Below are 19,559 nucleotides of genomic sequence, written 5' to 3'. Positions count from 1 at the left end.
AACTCCACACAACTCCCGAAATATGTTTCAGGGTGACTATCATCTTTTAGCCAAAGCTGCTCAGGTAGTGTTTATAGGGTGAGGGAAATTTAACCTAAAAAAGGTTTACAGATACCACGTATTACAAACGCATTTTTTTTACTGAAGATAAAATAAATACAGACTTTATCTGGATTTTCCCACTGTCTCTTAAGATATTAGACATGGCTTCACCTACGTCAGCATTAGAAGTCTATTTATAAACAATGTCATGAATAATCCTGTATTCGACTAATATGTTTATTTTCTAGGACTGCCAGCTCCATCTAATGGCCATAATGCGTTATTTTCCTGACTGAGGTATTTTAAGAAAATACCGCATTATGGCCAATAGATGATGCTGATGATCATAGAATATAAACATATAAGGCAAATTACAGCTGAGCAAATGCTTGAGACATTCATACAATGAATTTCTTTTATAAGTAAACCTCAGTCTAATACTTTTATTAAACAAGCCATATTTAGGATATCTCTTGTTCTCGAAGACGCTTGTTCTGTTATCTGTGTATTGTCTGGTGCCTCTGAGCATCTTGTTTCCGTAAGAAGCGCTTTCCGCACTCGGAGCAGGAAAAGGGTTTGACACCTTGGTGAATGCGCTGGTGGCTGACCATGTCTGAGTTGCAGCCAAAACTCCGGCCACAGTCCGGGCAACGAAATGGCCTTTCTCCCGTGTGAATACGCATGTGGCGGTTGAGGTGTGACTTCTTCGTGAACCGTTTCCCACACAGGGCGCAGGGGTGGGGTCTAGCCCCTGTGTGAGTGAACTCATGTTTCATCATGTCTGACCGGCATGCAAAGCACTTGCCACAGATGGAGCATGGGAATGGTTTTTCCCCTGTGTGACCTCTTATGTGCCTCTGAAGATAGGTGTTTTGGGCAAAGCGTTTGCCGCACTCGCTGCAGGCATAGGGCTTCTCACCCGAGTGCATCATCTGATGGATGATGAGTTTCGCCTTAGAGCAGAAACCTTTCAGGCACACTGAACAGCAGTAGGGTTTCTCACCCCAGTGGGAGTGGAAGTGGGCCTCGACCCTTGCCTTATCTGTAAAGAACTTTCCACACTCTGGGCAAAATAATGAGTGTTCAGAAAACTCTGGGCTGCTTACAAAGGTCCTCCGGTTTCCAGCAGGCAAAAGATTTACAGGAATGATGCTTAGGTCCCTGTCGCACTCAGGTGCTAAACTATCTGCATACAGTCCATCTTCATTCAGGATGGTCCCCTCCTCTACCAGGTCCTCTGTAGGATGTGTAGGGATGTCATGGTGTTGGAGACGTTGTTGGCAGGCAAGAAACTCATCATTAATATGGACAGGAATATACTGTGTGGGACTGGTAGGTAAACAGGGGTTGGAGTGTTTAAAGTGTTCCACGTCACTTGACGGGTGCCCCTTCCTAGCAGGAGCAAATGTATAATGACCTTGAGATATGGAAATGGCTGAGTGTGGAGGGCACTCTTCATCGCTTGACATTGAGTTCTCATCAATAATAATAGTTGTATAGTCCATCTCATGAGGGAGATGCTCCTCAGCCAGTAGGGGTCCCTCCTTAATATGAATAGTTGTAGGCTCTGTATGATGTATGGGTGTTGACATCTTAGAATTCAGGAGATGCTCTTCCTTTGACAGGGATCCTTCCTTAACATAAATTGCTGTATGTTGTCTATTATAAGTGGGTGGGGAGATCTTAGGGTTGTGTAGATGCTCTTCATCTGCCAGGGTTCCTTCTCTATTATTTATAGTTGTGGGTTGTGTTTGATATACAGGTGTGAAGTTCTTAGGTTTGAGATGTTCTTCATCTAACAGGGATCCTTTCTCAGCACAAATAGTTCTAGATTGTCTATGATGACTGGGTCGGGAAATCTTAAAGCTGAGGAGATGCTCTTCATTTAAAAGGTGTCGATCATTAACATGATTAGTTGAAGGTTGTCTATTATGAGTGGGTGTTGAGAGCTTAGGGTTGGGTAGATGCTCTTCATCTGACAGGGTTCCTTCCCTTATATTAATATTTGTGGGTTGTGTATGATGTACAGATGTGAAGATCTTATGTTTGAGGAGATGTTCTTCATCTGACAGGGATCCTTTCTTAGCACAAATAGTTCTAGATTGTCTATGATTACTGGGTCGGGAGATCTTAAAACTGATGTGATGCTCTTCATCTGACAGGGTTCCTTTCTTATTATGAATAGTTGAAGGTTGTGTATTATGTAGAGATGTGACAATCTTAGGGTTGAGGAGATGTTCTTCATCTGACTGGGATCCTTTCTTAATATGAATAGTTCTAGATTGTCTATGATGGGTGGGTGAGGAGTTCTCAGAGTTGAGATGTTCCTCATCTGACAGGGGCACTTCCTTAACATGAATAGTTGTAGATTGTGTAAAAGGGGTAGGTGAGGAGACATTAGACTTTGGGAACTGATCTTTGACTGAAAGGTGTCTTTCCGTAATATAAATAGTTGTTGGTTGTGCATGATAAGTAGGTTGGGAGATATTAGACTTGGGGAGGTGTTCTTCAGCTGGAAGAAGCTCTTCCTTCACATGAGAAGATGGAACTTCTCCGTGGCGTGTGGATGTGGAGATTTCAGAGCATGGGAGATGCTTCTCATTAACACAGGCAGGAGGATACCTTGAATAAAGTGTATGTATAAAGCATGGGAGATATCCACATCGTGATTTGCCGAAATGGGAACCTTCGTCAATATTATTAAATGCAGAGAATGGCTTTGAAGATCTCGCAGAGTTTTCAGCCAAGAACGAATCTGGAAAAAAAAAAAAAGAACAGATGACAGAATTTAAGAGCCTCAAAGGTGTCATTTATAGGCAGATCATTAAAAGTCTCGTTTCCCTCAGCATTACAGAGGTAGGTAAATCCTAGTAGCAAACTAACCAAGTATATAACTTATCACCATTGCTCAACCAGAAGACTGAAATACAACATCATATTTTAAATTAATATGTATTTAGTAAAGAAGACTAAAGCCTCAAAAAACATACACACTGTGGGATTTGGGATCTTCTTTATCAAAGTGGACACTGCCTTTGGTAACCGAGTTTATCGCAAGCATTCCCATCCATTTGGTTTTTTAACTGTGGAATACACACCTCTCTTTCTCGGTGTAGCTGCACAGGCATTTTTAATTAAACTGCATGTAAACCAATTCCAGGAAGCCCTGCCCCCGAGGAACAAAAGCTCTTTTTTTTTTAAAACTGCTATTTCAAAGTGTCTATAGCATAACCTACCTGACAATGTGAGGGGTGGGGGGTTCTCCATCATGACGTCCTTGGAATGATCCTTGTGTCCTTCTAAATACTCCCACTCCTCCATGGAGAAATAGAGAGTGACATCCTGACACCTTATAGGAACCTGACACACACAATGATACAGTCACCATCCAGACACATCGCTTGTCTGTTACTGGATAATGTCCCAGAATTCCCACCACCGCTCACCTCTCCTGTCAGCAGGCCAATGATCTTCTGGGTGACTTCTAGAATCTTCTGCCTGTTGCTGCTCGCTATTGTCAGGAATGGCGTTTGAGACTTCATGGGAGGGCTCTGGCTCCTGTCTCCTCCTTCCCAATCAGATCTCTGTTTCATGCACAGAAATAATCATGTGACCTCCTAGAATCCTCCTCACCCCTCCAGTCAGGTCTGTGTTTTATTAATAGAGAAAAGAGTGATGTCATGTGACCCCCCAGAATATTTTCCACCTCTCCGGTCAGTTTAATGTTTTATTAAAATAGATAAAAGCAAAGTCATGTGACCCTACCAGAATCCTCCTCACCTCTCCGGTCAGGTCTGTGTTTTTTTTTAATAGAGATAAGAGTGATGTCATGTGACTTCCCAGAATCCTCCTCACCTCTCGGGTCAGGTCTGTGTTTTTATTAATAGAGATAAGAGTGATGTCATGTGACCTCCCAGAATCCTCCTCACCTCTCCGGTCAGGTCTGTGTTTTTTATTAATAGAGATAAGAGTGATGTCATGTGACCTCCCAGAATCCTCCTCACCTCTCCGGTCAGCAAGTAGATGATCTCCAGGGTGAGATTTAATATCTTTTTAGTCACTTGACGCCAGCCCTTATCACACCTTGAAGTACCAGACGCCATATTCTGGGCCATGTCCTTGTTTCGGCAATATTCATCCATACACGGAGTGACAGCTAGGATGGAAACAGAGGGTGAGTAAGACAGGGAGGTGGCAACTGTATCAATCACTTCAGGTAAATAAATAATAGCAGAACAAACTGTTGTTGATTCCCCTTCTCTCTCCCAAGTGTGTTCCCAGAGCCTGTGGTGAGATTCCATGCAGCGGTTATATAAAATATGACATCCCTGGTATTCCCTTAAATGTGAACAAAGCTCTGGGCTCCAGTACAGTAAAAGCTTCTAATGAATCAAGTCTTCTATAAAGGTAATTTTTCAATGGGAAATTTTAGGAGGCTAAGTTTATGGCTGATATCAAATCTACCCAACTTAACATTTGATGAGACCTTTGCACAGAGACCTCAGAGAACTGGGAGTCCATGTACTTTGTAGGCTTCAAACTGCTAACCTACTTCGAACAATGCCCACAAGTGCAGTGAAGAAGCATTACATCCAATGTTGTAACAGAGGTAGGCGTAAATATGTTATAAAAATTACAACCTATTTTTGGAATCGATATTGACAAAAAACCAAAACCAACCTGCCTGTGTCTTCCAGATCACATCCATTTTACCAAACCCCTCCTTTCTACATGAACTTAGAATATGGTGTGGTGGCATGGAGGACATCCTGGTCAAAGTTGACTTTAGCCCAAAAATAACATTTAGCTATATTTAATTTTTTGGGGAAATTATTTATGAAACAGGGTCCATATACTGGAGTTGGTACACAGCCTCAAGGTAAAGGAGGTCCTTATTGCAAAAGACAATTGCATAGCACAAATCGTAATGTAGAATACAAAATAACAGGGAGAGAAAAAAAACATTTTAACCCTATAGTTCCCATGAGTCCTTCAAGATTGTGAGAAGATCCCAGCAGTTAAGAAAAACTGTAGTTCATGAGCATGGACAATCAATCTGACGACCACCATTTTCAGTGGACAACCAATTTGAAGACCACAGTTTCCAGTGGACAACATAGTTTCCAGTAGACAACCAAGCTGTGGACCACATATTTTCCAGTGGACAACCAAGCTGTGGACCACTTAGTTTCCAGTGGACAACCAAGCTGTGGACCACATAGTTTCCAGTGGACAACCAAGCTGTGAACCATCTGAAGGCTCCTGGGATGCATGACATAATTTGTCTAGGTTAGAAACCAGGAAATAACTCAAGAAATGTAAAAAAAATAGTTAATATTGATTGAGAGAGTGGAGTTCCACTTTAAGAAGATTGCTTTATGAAGAACACTTAGTTTGGACACTTTAAAGTATAACTTAAGGCAAAACTTTTTTGGATAGAGTGGAGATGGATTAGAACCCCCGTCATGTTTTTATTGCTGTCTGTGCCCCTGTTCATCCTCTGTAATTGTCCTGTTTACCATTACCTTTGAAAGTAAAAATAAAAGAAATTTCCAAATTCCGAAATCTTCCAATGGGGACACTAGTTCTGGTGACCCCAAGGTATTCCCTTAATTTGCAGGGATTTCCTCTCACTTCCTATTTGGCTATAGAACAGGAAGTGAAGGGAAATCTCTGCAATGGGACAAAGATGGCAGGAAAAAAAAATCTGGCAGGGGTTTTAACCCTTCCTTGCTCTATCCAAAATTAAAAAAAAAAGTTTTGCCTATAGTTCAACTTTAAGTGAATCGTGAGTGGGCACTGGGTGGTTTTTATTTGTATTTATTTTTTACTTCTATTTTTAGCCTTAACTTTTGATTAATTTGTGTTTATTGGACGATTTTTTATTTTTCTTTGTGTTATAGCACCACTGTACCTAAGTATGTGTATTATGAGTATTGGGTACACTTGATGAGGTAAATTAGATGAACATGAAATAGTTGGGAGGTACTACAGGTATGTGTCCGGAGTGTCTAGCTATCCTGCTCTTCATTCCAGCATCCTGGTTTTGGCTGTGGCGTTCTCCATGAATGTCTATCCACCTGCAAGGTGATTGATGTGGCCAGACTCTGGGTGGAGACCAAACCTGATTTAAGCCTGCAGTGTAATGCTGTGTGATAACTTGTTTAATATCTGATCAAGCTCCCTGTCTGTCTGCCCTGCTCTGCTAGATTGGATTTCCCTGTGTATGATCTAGGATCGGATAACGACTATTCTCTGAAATCTGCCTGCCTGTTACCTGAACTGTCATTGAACCACTCTGCCTGTCTGCCAACTGCAAGTACCTGTTTGCTTTGCTCAGTTCACGCATGCCCTGGCGTGGTGGTCAGGTACTATAGCATTGTGTAAAAGTTCGGTGGGCAACCGAGTACCGGTAGGCCTGCTTGCCTTATGGGGAAGGGGGCTGCTATAGGTGAAGAACATATTAGCCAGCTATAGTATCTGACCACCTGCGTTAAGGGTAAGCGTGACAGTGTGGGAGAGCAAAAAAAGAGGACTAGGGGTAAAGGGGAACGAGGGGGATATGAAAGAGAACAGAAGAGAGAAAAAAAAATGACTGAACCCAAGCTCATCCCTACTGACCACCACCTGAGGTGGGAAAGGTAAACAGAACTATGGCTGACCACCGGTGAAGACAAGGGGGGTTGCAGCCCAACATTTTTGAACGGACTGCCTGTTGATGCAATGCAAGTCAACAAAAGAAAAGGCACTGCTATTGTGCAGCCCTCTGGAAGCACTGGGGGACACACTTGAGGCCCCAAATAATTTTCAAGTTGACCACCACTGCTCCAAGGTGATCCAAATAATAGGTCCACAAACGGATCGGGTGGGTCCGTCTTATTACTTACGCCGCTGATCTTGACTGCTGTCACTCTGATCCTCAAGAGCAAACAGCTCCTCGGTTTGTGCGGCTCGATGCGCAGTAGAGGGGCCGTCCTCTGTTTGCATGGCCGCCTCCGTCTTAGTCAGAACTGGAGCTGTGGTGGCACTGGTCAAGCTGGGCTTCAGTGACCTGGCCGTGTTCCGCCGGCAGGCCAGGCGTGCCTTTCTGGTAGACCTCAGACAGCAGGCCTCACGGATCAGCTTGCTGCCCGCAGGAAAGATGGTGGGCATGGCATCCGTCTTGAGCACCTTGGCATTACCCGAGAGCACATAACTGTCCTTGGCAAAGTGTGTGGAGCATATCCGGTAGTCCCCGTCTTTCCTCGTAGCCAAGATTCTTCTGATAAAGGCGTCTATGTCCTTGAATCTGTGCCCCGTCCTTTCCAGCCAGCTCCTTATACGCCGGGCGCTACTGGGGAAGGCATGGAGGGCGGTACCCGGCTGCTGCGGCTTTCCCAACTTCGAGTACGGACACGATTGGACCATACATGTCGGCATCTTGATGGCCTGTATGATAAAGAGAAAAAAAAATTTGCACAGTGTAAAAATGGCCGCCAGAGTCATCCGTGCTCTCCGCCTCCACCAGGAAGAGAGACCACACTGTTGACCCATTTATTGTTGTTATCTAAAGCCTCAAAGCTTGACCTCGCCTGCCCTGTCCTTTAATGTCCACTGTTAACATGCACTCCCTTTAGAAACATTTATTGACTACCGTTCTACACACGATCCCATATAGGGACCGGTTACTAAGTTGTGAGGCTTTGCCACCAAGCTCCGTCCAGGAAAGAAAGACTTGGCGTTGAGCTCAGGCTGCCTGTGCTGCCACCGGGCAAAAACAGAAAGGCGGGGCTATAAAGTTGGGTGACCGCGTGAAGGGCCTGACCACATTTACGTTTCAAAAAGAGGCTGGATACATCCACAGTGGAATGTCCCTTTAAATTCATGCTAATATAACCTGTCAACAGCCAGTAGTAATTGGCCTGCTGGGGGAGAGGGAGGAGTCTGGCTGACAGGCAGGTATATAAAAAAAGGGGGCCCTGCAGCACATGTGGGAGAACATGCAAATTTATGGGCTTTCCATCACGTTTTCTCCTGAATTACCCGTCTATACCCGCTGCAGACCCTCCCCTCCTGCTCCCTCCAGCATCTGCCCGAACTGGAAGCACATCCCTTTAAGAGGAAGAGCACTTCCTGCCGCTGCGTTCCATCTGTGCGCTCCAGAAGCGCTTCCGGTTTTCAGACCCACTCCGTAAGGTCCTAGACCACGCCTATCCCACCGCTTACTGTCCAGTCTTTCCCTCTGCGATCAATGGCCTGACCAAATATGGAGCGTGAGGTGGGCGTGTACAGCAAAGCGAACGCTAGAGCGGCAAAATTAGGAGAGGGGCGGCCATTTTCTTGTGGTCTGTCAGAGCAAACCTAGTATTGAGTGATTTCTCTATAACGACTAAAAACCTCACTAGATTGTTTCAGGTTCCATCATATTGTGTATGTTCTGAGGTATATTATAATTGTATTACAGTTCTGTATGGTGAGTAGTTGTCTGAAATGTTTGCACTGGTCTCTGGGAATATCAACTAATATTGGAGTGGAATGCATTAAAAAAAAAAAAAACATAAAGCATTGTAAAAAAGCCTGCTGAATTGGATTGCAGAAGATATATATATAGAGCAGCTTGGCAAATTAAGAAAGAGTGTGTGTGCACATAGGAGGGTCATGGCTTTTACAGAAGGAACAGAACTTTAGAGACCCGGAGGTTGGGGAAGATTCTGCTGCAGAAGAAAATGGATTTTAACACACCTTCTACCGGTGATCCTGAGAACACGTCAGCTGGTGATACTGGAAAAAACCTGCTGGTGATCCTGTAACACAACTGCTGGTGATCCTGGGAACACGCCTGCTAGTGATCTTGAGAACATGCCTTCTGGTGATCCTGGAACACACCTGCTGGTGATCCTGGAAACACACCTGCTGGTGATCCTTGAAATATGCCTGCTGGTGATCCTGAGAACATGCCCACTGGTGATCCTTGAACACGCCTGCTGGTGATCCTGAAAACATGCCTGCTGGTGATCCTGGAACACTCCTGCTGGTGATCCAGGGGACACTCCTGCTGGTGATCCAGGGAAGACTTCTGCTGGTGATCCTGGAACACACCTGCCAGTGATCCTGTAACACGCCTTCTGGTGATCCTGGAAAACACTTGCTGGTGATACTGTAACACACCTGTAGATCCTGGAGCACACCTACTGGTGATCCTGTAACATATCTGCTGGTGATCCTGGGAACAAACCAGCTGGTGATCCTGGAAAACACCAGCTGGTGATCCTGTAACACATCTTCTGGTGATCCTTGAGCACAACTTCTGGTGATCCTGAAACACACCTGCTGGTGATCCTGGAAACACGCCTGCTGGTAAATCTTGAGAACATGCCTGCCGGTGATCTTGGAACATGCCTCGTGGTGATCCTGGAAGCACGACCTGCTGGTGATCCTGGAACACACCTGCTGGTGATCCTGGAAAACATCTGCTGGTGATCCCGGTACACTCTTGCTGGTGATCCCGGAACACTCCTGCTGGTGATCCCGGAACACACCTGCTGATGATTCTGGAAAACATCTGCTGGTGATCCCAGAACACTCCTGCTGGTGATCCAGGGAACACTCCTGCTGCTGATCCAGGGAACACTCCCGCTGGTGATCCTGGGAACAAACCAGCTGGTGATCCTGGAAAACACCTGCTGGTGATCCTGTAACATATCTTCTGGGGATCCTGGAGCACACCTTCTGGTGATCCTGGAACACACCTGCTGGTGATCTTGGGAACACACCTGCTGTTGATTCTGGAAACATGCCTGCTGATGAATCTTGAGAACATGCTTGCTGGTGATCCTGGAACACGCCTCCTGGTGATCCTGGAACACAACTGCTGGTGATCCTGGAACACAACTGCTAGTGATCCTGGAACACAACTGCTGGTGATCCTGGAACACAACTGCTGGTGATTCTGGAAAACATCTGCTGGTGATCCTGGAACACACCTGCTGGTGATTCTGGAAAACATCTGCTGGTGATCCCGGAACACTTCTGCTGGCGATTCAGGGAAGACATCTGCTGGTGATCCTGGAACACACCTGCTGATGATCCTGGAACACACCTGCTGGTGATTCTGGAAAACATCTGTTGGTGATCCTGGAACACTCCTGCTGGTGATCCAGGGAACACTTCTGCTGGTGATCCTGGAACACACCTGTTGGTGATTATGGAAAACATCTGCTGGTGGTACTGGAACACACCTGCTAGTGATTCTGGAAAACACTGGCTGGTGATCCTGGAACACACCTGCTGGTGATTCTGGAAAACATCTGCTGGTGGTACTGGAGTACACCTGCTGGTGATACTGGAAACACACCTGCTGGTGATCCTGGAACACACCTGCTGGTGATACTGGAAACACACCTGCTGGTGATACTGGAAACACACCTGCTGGTGATACTGGAAACACACCTGCTGGTGATACTGGAAACACACCTGCTGGTGATACTGGAAACACACCTGCTGGTGATCCTGGAACACACCTGCTGTGATCCTGGAACACACCTGCTGGTGATCCTGGAAACACACCTGCTGGTGATCCTGGAACACACCTGCTGGTGATCCTGGAAACACGCCTGCTGGTAAATCTTGAGAACATGCCTGCCGGTGATCCTGGAACATGCCTCCTGGTGATCCTGGAAACACGACCTGCTGGTGATCCTGGAACACACCTGCTGGTGATCCTGGAAAACATCTGCTGGTGATCCCGGAACACTCCTGCTGGTGATCCCGGAACACTCCCGCTGGTGATCCCGAAAACACACCTGCTGGTGATTCTGGAAAACATCTGCTGGTGATCCCAGAACACTCCTGCTGGTGATCCAGGGAACACTCCCGCTGGTGATCCTGGGAACAAACCAGCTGGTGATCCTGGAAAACACCCGCTGGTGATCCTGTAACACATCTTCTGGTGATCCTGGAGCACACCTTCTGGTGATCCTGGAACACACCTGCTGGTGATCTTGGGAACACACCTGCTGTTGATTCTGGAAACATGCCTGCTGATGAATCTTGAGAACATGCTTGCTGGTGATCCTGGAACACGCCTCCTGGTGATCCTGGAACACAACTGCTGGTGATCCTGGAACACAACTGCTAGTGATCCTGGAACACAACTGCTGGTGATCCTGGAACACAACTGCTGGTGATCCTGGAACACACCTGCTGGTGATTCTGGAAAACATCTGCTGGTGATCCTGGAACACACCTGCTGGTGATTCTGGAAAACATCTGCTGGTGATACCGGAACACTTCTGCTGGCGATTCAGGGAAGACATCTGCTGGTGATCCTGGAACACACCTGCTGATGATCCTGGAACACACCTGCTGGTGATTCTGGAAAACATCTGTTGGCGATCCTGGAACACTCCTGCTGGTGATCCTGGAACACACCTGTTGGTGATTATGGAAAACATCTGCTGGTGGTACTGGAACACACCTGCTAGTGATTCTGGAAAACACTGGCTGGTGATCCTGGAACACACCTGCTGGTGATTCTGGAAAACATCTGCTGGTGGTACTGGAGTACACCTGCTGGTGATACTGGAAACACACCTGCTGGTGATCCTGGAACACACCTGCTGGTGATACTGGAAACACACCTGCTGGTGATACTGGAAACACACCTGCTGGTGATCCTGGAACACACCTGCTGTGATCCTTGAACACACCTGCTGGTGATCCTGGAAACACACCTGCTGGTGATCCTGGAACACACCTGCTGGTGATCCTGGAAACACGCCTGCTGGTAAATCTTGAGAACATGCCTGCCGGTGATCCTGGAACATGCCTCCTGGTGATCCTGGAAACACGACCTGCTGGTGATCCTGGAAACACGACCTGCTGGTGATCCTGGAACACACCTGCTGGTGATCCTGGAAAACATCTGCTGGTGATCCCGGAACACTCCTGCTGGTGATCCCGGAACACTCCGCTGGTGATCCCGGAACACACCTGCTGGTGATTCTGGAAAACATCTGCTGGTGATCCCAGAACACTCCTGCTGGTGATCCAGGGAACACTCCCGCTGGTGATCCTGGGAACAAACCAGCTGGTGATCCTGGAAAACACCCGCTGATGATCCTGTAACACATCTTCTGGTGATCCTGGAGCACACCTTCTAGTGATCCTGGAACACACCTGCTGGTGATCTTGGGAACACACCTGTTGTTGATTCTGGAAACATGCCTGCTGATGAATCTTGAGAACATGCTTGCTGGTGATCCTGGAACACGCCTCCTGGTGATCCTGGAAACACGCCTGCTGGTGATCCTGGAACACAACTGCTGGTGATCCTGGAACACAACTGCTGGTGATCCTGGAACACACCTGCTGGTGATTCTGGAAAACATCTGCTGGTGATCCTGGAATACACCTGCTGGTGATCCTGGAAAACACCTGCTGGTGATTCTGGAAAAAATCTGCTGGTGATCCCTGAACACTTCTGCTGGCGATCCAGGGAAGACTTCTGCTGGTGATCCTGGAACACACCTGCTGATGATCCTGGAACACACCTGCTGGTGATTCTGGAAAACATCTGTTGGTGATCCTGGAACACTCCTGCTGGTGATCCAGGGAACACTTCTGCTGGTGACCCTGGAACACACCTGTTGGTGATTATGGAAAACATCTGCTGGTGGTACTGGAACACACCTGCTGGTGATTCTGGAAAACATCTGCTGGTGGTACTGGAGTACACCTGCTGGTGATACTGGAAACACACCTGCTGGTGATCCTGGAACACACCTGCTGGTGATCCTGGAAACACACCTGCTTGTGATACTGGAAACACACCTGCTGGTGATACTGGAAACACACCTGCTGGTGATCCTGGAACACACCTGCTGTGATCCTGGAACAAACCTGCTGGTGATCCTGGAAACACACCTGCTGGTGATCCTGGAACACACCTGCTGGTGATCCTGGAAACACACCTGCTGGTAAATCTTGAGAACATGCCTGCCGGTGATCCTGGAACATGCCTCCTGGTGATCCTGGAAACACGACCTGCTGGTGATCCTGGAACACACCTGCTGGTGATCCTGGAAAACATCTGCTGGTGATCCCGGAACACTCCTGCCGGTGATCGCGGAACACTCCTACTGGTGATCCCGGAACACACCTGCTGGTGATTCTGGAAAACATCTGCTGGTGATCGCAGAACACTCCTGCTGGTGATCCAGGGAACACTCCCGCTGGTGATCCTGGGAACAAACCAGCTGGTGATCCTGGAAAACACCCGCTGGTGATCCTGTAACACATCTTCTGGTGATCCTGGAGCACACCTTCTGGTGATCCTGGAACACACCTGCTGGTGATCTTGGGAACACACCTGCTGTTGATTCTGGAAACATGCCTGCTGATGAATCTTGAGAACATGCTTGCTGGTGATCCTGGAACACGCCTCCTGGTGATCCTGGAAACACGCCTGCTGGTGATCCTGGAACACAACTGCTGGTGATCCTGGAACACAACTGCTGGTAATCCTGGAACACACCTGCTGGTGATTCTGGAAAACATCTGCTGGTGATCCTGGAATACACCTGCTGGTGATCCTGGAAAACACCTGCTGGTGATTCTGGAAAAAATCTGCTGGTGATCCCTGAACACTTCTGCTGGCGATCCAGGGAAGACTTCTGCTGGTGATCCTGGAACACACCTGCTGATGATCCTGGAACACACCTGCTGGTGATTCTGGAAAACATCTGTTGGTGATCCTGGAACACTCCTGCTGGTGATCCAGGGAACACTTCTGCTGGTGATCCTGGAACACACCTGTTGGTGATTATGGAAAACATCTGCTGGTGGTACTGGAACACACCTGCTAGTGATTCTGGGAAAACATTGGCTGGTGATCCTGGAACACACCTGCTGGTGATTCTGGAAAACATCTGCTGGTGGTACTGGAGTACACCTGCTGGTGATACTGGAAACACACCTGCTGGTGATCCTGGAACACACCTACTGGTGATACTGGAAACACACCTGCTGGTGATACTGGAAACACACCTGCTGGTGATTCTGGAAAACATCTGCTGGTGGTACTGGAGTACACCTGCTGGTGATACTGGAAACACACCTGCTGGTGATCCTGGAACACACCTGCTGGTGATACTGGAAACACACCTGCTGGTGATACTGGAAACACACCTGCTGGTGATCCTGGAACACACCTGCTGTGATCCTGGAACACACCTGCTGGTGATCCTGGAAACACACCTGCTGGTGATCCTGGAAACACACCTGCTGGTGATCCTGGAACACACCTGCTGGTGATCCTGGAAACACGCCTGCTGGTAAATCTTGAGAACATGCCTGCCGGTGATCCTGGAACATGCCTCCTGGTGATCCTGGAAACACGACCTGCTGGTGATCCTGGAACACACCTGCAGGTGATCCCGGAACACTCTTGCTGGTGATCTCGGAACACACTTGCTGGTGATCCCTAAACACTCTTGCTGGTGATCCCGGAACACTCTTGCTGGTGATCCTGGAACACTCTTGCTGGTGATCCCGGAACACTCCTGCTGGTGATCCCGGAACACACCTGCTGGTGATTCTGGAAAACATCTGCTGGTGATCCCAGAACACTCCCGCTGGTGATCCTGGGAACAAACCAGCTGGTGATCCTGGAAAACACCCGCTGGTGATCCTGGAAAACACCTGCTGGTGATCCTGTAACACATCTTCTGGTGATCCTGGAGCACACCTTCTGGTGATCCTGGAACACACCTGCTGGTGATCTTGGGAACACACCTGCTGTTGATTCTGGAAACATGCCTGCTGATGAATCTTGAGAACATGCTTGCTGGTGATCCTGGAACACGCCTCCTGGTGATCCTGGAAACACGCCTGCTGGTGATCCTGGAACACAACTGCTGGTGATCCTGGAACACAACTGCTGGTGATCCTGGAACACAATTGCTGGTGATCCTGGAACACACCCGCTGGTGATTCTGGAAAACATCTGCTGGTGATCCTGGAATACACCTGCTGGTGATCCTGGAACATACCTGCTGGTGATTCTGGAAAACATCTGTTGGTGATCCTGGAACACTCCTGCTGGTGATCCAGGGAACACTTCTGCTGGTGATCCTGGAACACACCTGTTGGTGATTATGGAAAACATCTGCTGGTGGTACTGGAACACACCTGCTAGTGATTCTGGAAAACACTGGCTGGTAATCCTGGAACACACCTGCTGGTAATTCTGGAAAACATCTGCTGGTGGTACTGGAGTACACCTGCTGGTGATACTGGAAACACACCTGCTGGTGATCCTGGAACACACCTGCTGGTGATACTGGAAACACACCTGCTGGTGATACTGGAAACACACCTGCTGGTGATCCTGGAACACACCTGCTGTGATCCTAGAACACACCTGCTGGTGATCCTGGAAACACACCTGCTGGTGATCCTGGAAACACACCTGCTGGTGATCCTGGAACACACCTGCTGGTGATCCTGGAACACACCTGCTGGTGATCCCGGAACACACCTGCTGGTGATCCCGGAACACACCTGCTGGTGATTCTGGAAAACATCTGCTGGTGATCCAGGGAACACCTCTGCTGGTGATCCTGGAAACACGCCTGCTGGTAAATCTTGAGAACATGCCTGCCGGTGATCCTGGAACATGCCTCCTGGCGATCCTGGAAACACGCCTGCTGGTGATCCTGGAACACACCTGCTGGTGATCCTGGAAAACATCTGCTGGTGATCCCAGAACACTCTTGCTGGTGATCCCAGAACACTCCTGCTGGTGATCCCGGAACACAACTGCTGGTGATTCTGGAAAACATCTGCTGGTGATCCCAGAACACTCCTGCTGGTGATCCAGGGAACACGCCCGCTGGTGATCCTGGGAACAAACCAGCTGGTGATCCTGGAGCACACCTGCTGGTGATTCTGGAAAACATCTGCTGGTGGTACTGGAGTACACCTGCTGGTGATACTGGAAACACACCTGCTGGTGATACTGGAAACACAACTGCTGGTGATCCTGGAACACTCCTGCTGGTGACCCTTTAACACTCCTGCTGGTGATCCTGGAACACACCTGCTGGTGAGCCTGGAACACACCTGCTGGTGATCCTGGAACACACCTGCTGGTGATTCTGGAAAACATCTGCTGGTAATCCCGGAACACTCCTGCTGGTGATCCAGGGAACACTTCTGCTGGTGATCCTGGAAAATACCTGCTGGTGATCCTGTAACACGCCTTCTGGTGATCCTGGAAAACACCTGCTGGTGATGCAGGATCACAGCCAGATGTTTCAGCAAGCATTACCAGTGGATGAAAGGAGTGGGTACTCAATTACAGATCCTTTAATAGAAGTTTATTGACAGTTGGCAAAAATCCAGTCATAATGCGTTTCGACCAGTGATTCCTTAATCATAGCCTCACTGGCATAAATGCGTTAGAACTGTGCCCTGGTGTCCTTTACTGATTTCATTGGGTTCAGGAGGTTGAGCGTTCTTGTATTCTGTATTGATAACCTGCAAGCGTGTTAAGGAATCACCAGATGTTTCCGGATTACCAGTAGGTTTATTTCAGGATCATTAGTAGCTGTGTTCCAGGATCACAAGAAAGTGTGTTCCAGGATGAACAGTAGGTGTGTTTCCTGAAAGCAATGCATTTTATCGATTGTCTTCTATAAAAAAATTTTTTTTTTATTTAAAACACGAAGAGAAAATATGGTAAGATCACAGGGACAACTGTTCTTCTGTAAAATAAAGATAATGTAAAACATTCAGGATGTGCAAACAGTTATGTACTTCAGGCAATCGCAAGCCTCACATGCATCCAAATATAGAGACTCCTATTTTGGGTTAATTTGGCTGTAGAACATTCACACACACACAATAGGAAGATTGGACCTTGAGATTCAAGCTCTAAGGAAGTTGGGGGGGGGGGGGGGGGGTGTAGTCTTGGCACTCTGATCTGGTCCTCTTAACAAATTCATGTTTTAAAAGAATTTCCAAGCGAGATGACCAATTATGCTGATGTTTCAAAGGTCAGACCATACAGTAACTGATATCTCAAGTTTTGGAAGATGTCAAATGGTTAAACCACCTGAAAATGTCTCCAGAAAAGCAGTACTAATATTTGTCTGAGCTCTGCACACTTTTTTGTGACCTTTATACGGCAGAATCAACCACTATTTAGACTTTTTAAATTTGTTTTTATGATGGACAATTCAATAGGAGACGTCTTTATGCTCCTAGAGGGACTTTATTCATTTTTAGGATGGACAACGCAACAGGAGACATCCTTATGCTCCAAGATGGTCTTTATTAATTTTTAGGATTGACAACGAGACAGGAGACGTACTTATGCTCCAAGATGGTCTTTATTCATTTTTAGGATCGACAATGCAACAGGAGATGTCCTTATGCTCCAAGATGGTCTTTACTCATTTTTAGGATGGACAACGTAACAGGAGACGTACTTATGCTCCAAGATGGTCATTATTCATTTTTATGATGGACATGGCAACAGGAGACGTACTTATGCTCCAAGATGGTCTTTATTCATTTTTAGGATGGCCAATAAAACAGGAGACGTCCTTATGCTCCAAGATGGTCTTTATTCATTTTTAGGATAGACAACGCAACAGGAGACGTCCTTATGCTCCAAGATGGTCCTTATTCATTTTTATGATGGACAATGCAACAGGAGACGTCCTTATGCTCCAAGGTGGTCTTTATTAATTTTTAGGATCGACAATGCAACAGGAGATGTCCTTATGCTCCATGACATATATCACACAGAACTGGCAGGTATTGTGTGAGTCAGCGCTCACCGGCAGCTATAAGGTGGACCATAAGGGACCAATAACAGGGGGGGAGAAACAACAACATATACCCAAAATGAATTAATAAGAATTAGTCCATACAGTCCATAGTAGTAAGGAATATCAAGGAGAAGTCCACAGGATGGATGAATCCACAGGTGGATGGGGATTGCACACACACACAGCTCCTCAGTAGGAAATGGGAGTTCCCTCAGACACAAACAAGAAGGGCAGAAAGAGAGTGCCTGGGTCAGTGTGATAGTAAAAGCAAGTAACACTTTATTCAGATACACTTACATGAAAGTATCTTGCAGGCTGCACACAGGGTGGATGTGGATCACCAATCAAGCAGTCAGCCGTCACGAGGGATGAGAAGACTGCTGTGGGGATAAGCTCAGACCCGCCGTATGGAGGTATATAACCGGCAGCGACTCCAGCTCTCACACCTGCTCTCACAAAACTAGCAAGAGACCAAATCAGGATGGGGGCGGGCCGCAACGCATTTCCGGGGCACCGTCTCCTTCTTCAGGCAAATACTTTCAGTAACAACAAAGAGTAAGTCCACCAGTAGGCCCACCAAACTTTTTTGTAAAATGCCAATCACATATACAACATGAATATGGCTTCACTCCTTTATGAACCTACAGTACAGATGCTTATCGAGTTTCTGTTGCTTCTTAAAATGTTTCCTACACTCAGATTTCAGAGTACGGGGCTGTGTTCATTTATTTTATTTCATGTGTAATAAAAGTTTCTATGGGGGGGGGGACTTTTTGCACACATGGACATGAGTATGGCATCTCAGCTTGGTGACCTCCTGGATGGCTAGTGTCAGGAGCGTGTGCCCTCCTACTCCATCTTAGCTGCTGGTTCCAGCATCCTGGTTTTGACTGTGGCACTCTCCTTGTCTGTCTGTCCACCTGCAGGGCGGTTGATTGTGCGCAGACTCTGGGTGGAGACTCAACCTGATTTAGGCTAGCCAAGCTTGCAGTCTCATGCTTGTGATAGAGTGTGATAACGCTTCCCTGTGCATGACCTCGGATCAGATACCAACTATTCTCTGAACTTTGCCTGCCTTTTACCTGGACTGTCATTGAACCACTCTGCCTGTCTGCCAACCACAAGTACCTGTTTGCTTTGCTCAGTTAGCGCCAGCCCTAGCATGGTGGCCAGGCACTACAGCATTGTGTATAAGTTCTGGGGGCAACCGAGTACCAGTAGGCCTGCTTGCCTTATGGAAGAGTGGGCTGCTATAGGTGAAAAACACAGTAGCCGGCTATAGTGACTGACCACCTGCGTTGGGGTAAGCGTGACAGCTAGCAAGACTTGACTTGGATTCAAAGCATTCCCTGCAATAACAGCTCGAGTAATGATTTACACTTTCTAAGTTCATTACTTCTAGAAGGTGTATGATTGGTGACAACTGTGGAGAGACACCTTGAAATAAGCAGATAATAGCAACAGTAAAGGACAGGATGCCCCATCTTCTATTTCACCATCTCAAGAGTTGACAGGTGTTTCTTTTTTTTGAACAACAAGGCAGGACTAAGAAAAAGAGGTGCAATAGGAATGATCAAAACGTTTCTTTACATTCAATGACCAACTTTTCTACTTTCACAGTTTCTTCATAAAAATAATTGGTCAATGATGTAACCCAGGCTTCCCACTGATGTGTTGAAATTTTGGCAGCATCGGGGGAAC

General features: G+C 47.1%; 1 protein-coding gene across 1 annotated transcript; it reads right to left on the bottom strand.

Moving 5' to 3' along the window:
- Positions 1 to 145: 145 nt before the first annotated feature.
- LOC141106566 (uncharacterized) lies at positions 146 to 8,216 on the bottom strand. Its single transcript, XM_073597438.1, has 6 exons — positions 8,065 to 8,216; positions 6,930 to 7,470; positions 4,047 to 4,198; positions 3,489 to 3,626; positions 3,279 to 3,402; positions 146 to 2,797 (listed from the first exon to the last, which is right to left on the bottom strand). The coding sequence occupies exons 2-6, from the start codon at positions 7,459 to 7,461 to the stop codon at positions 540 to 542; spliced, it is 3,204 nt and encodes a 1,067-aa protein (XP_073453539.1). The 5' UTR covers positions 7,462 to 7,470; positions 8,065 to 8,216; the 3' UTR covers positions 146 to 539.
- Positions 8,217 to 19,559: the final 11,343 nt, after the last annotated feature.

This window comes from Aquarana catesbeiana, linkage group LG08 (genome assembly GCF_042186555.1).
Source record: "Aquarana catesbeiana isolate 2022-GZ linkage group LG08, ASM4218655v1, whole genome shotgun sequence".
NCBI lineage: Eukaryota > Metazoa > Chordata > Amphibia > Anura > Ranidae > Aquarana > Aquarana catesbeiana.
Note: the sequence above shows the minus strand (reverse complement) of the source record. Positions and strands in the feature narration are given on the sequence as shown.

Excerpts from the sequence above, each read along its gene's own strand:
- LOC141106566 (XM_073597438.1), bottom strand. The coding sequence starts at position 7,461 with ATGCCGACATGTATGGTCCAATCGTGTCCGTACTCGAAGTTGGGAAAG. Across the intron at positions 4,199-6,929 it reads CAGCAGTCAAGATCAGCGGC|CTGTCACTCCGTGTATGGAT; the intron begins GTAAGTAATAAG and ends TTTCCATCCTAG. Across the intron at positions 3,627-4,046 it reads TCTACTTGCTGACCGGAGAG|AGATCTGATTGGGAAGGAGG; the intron begins GTGAGGAGGATT and ends TGCATGAAACAG.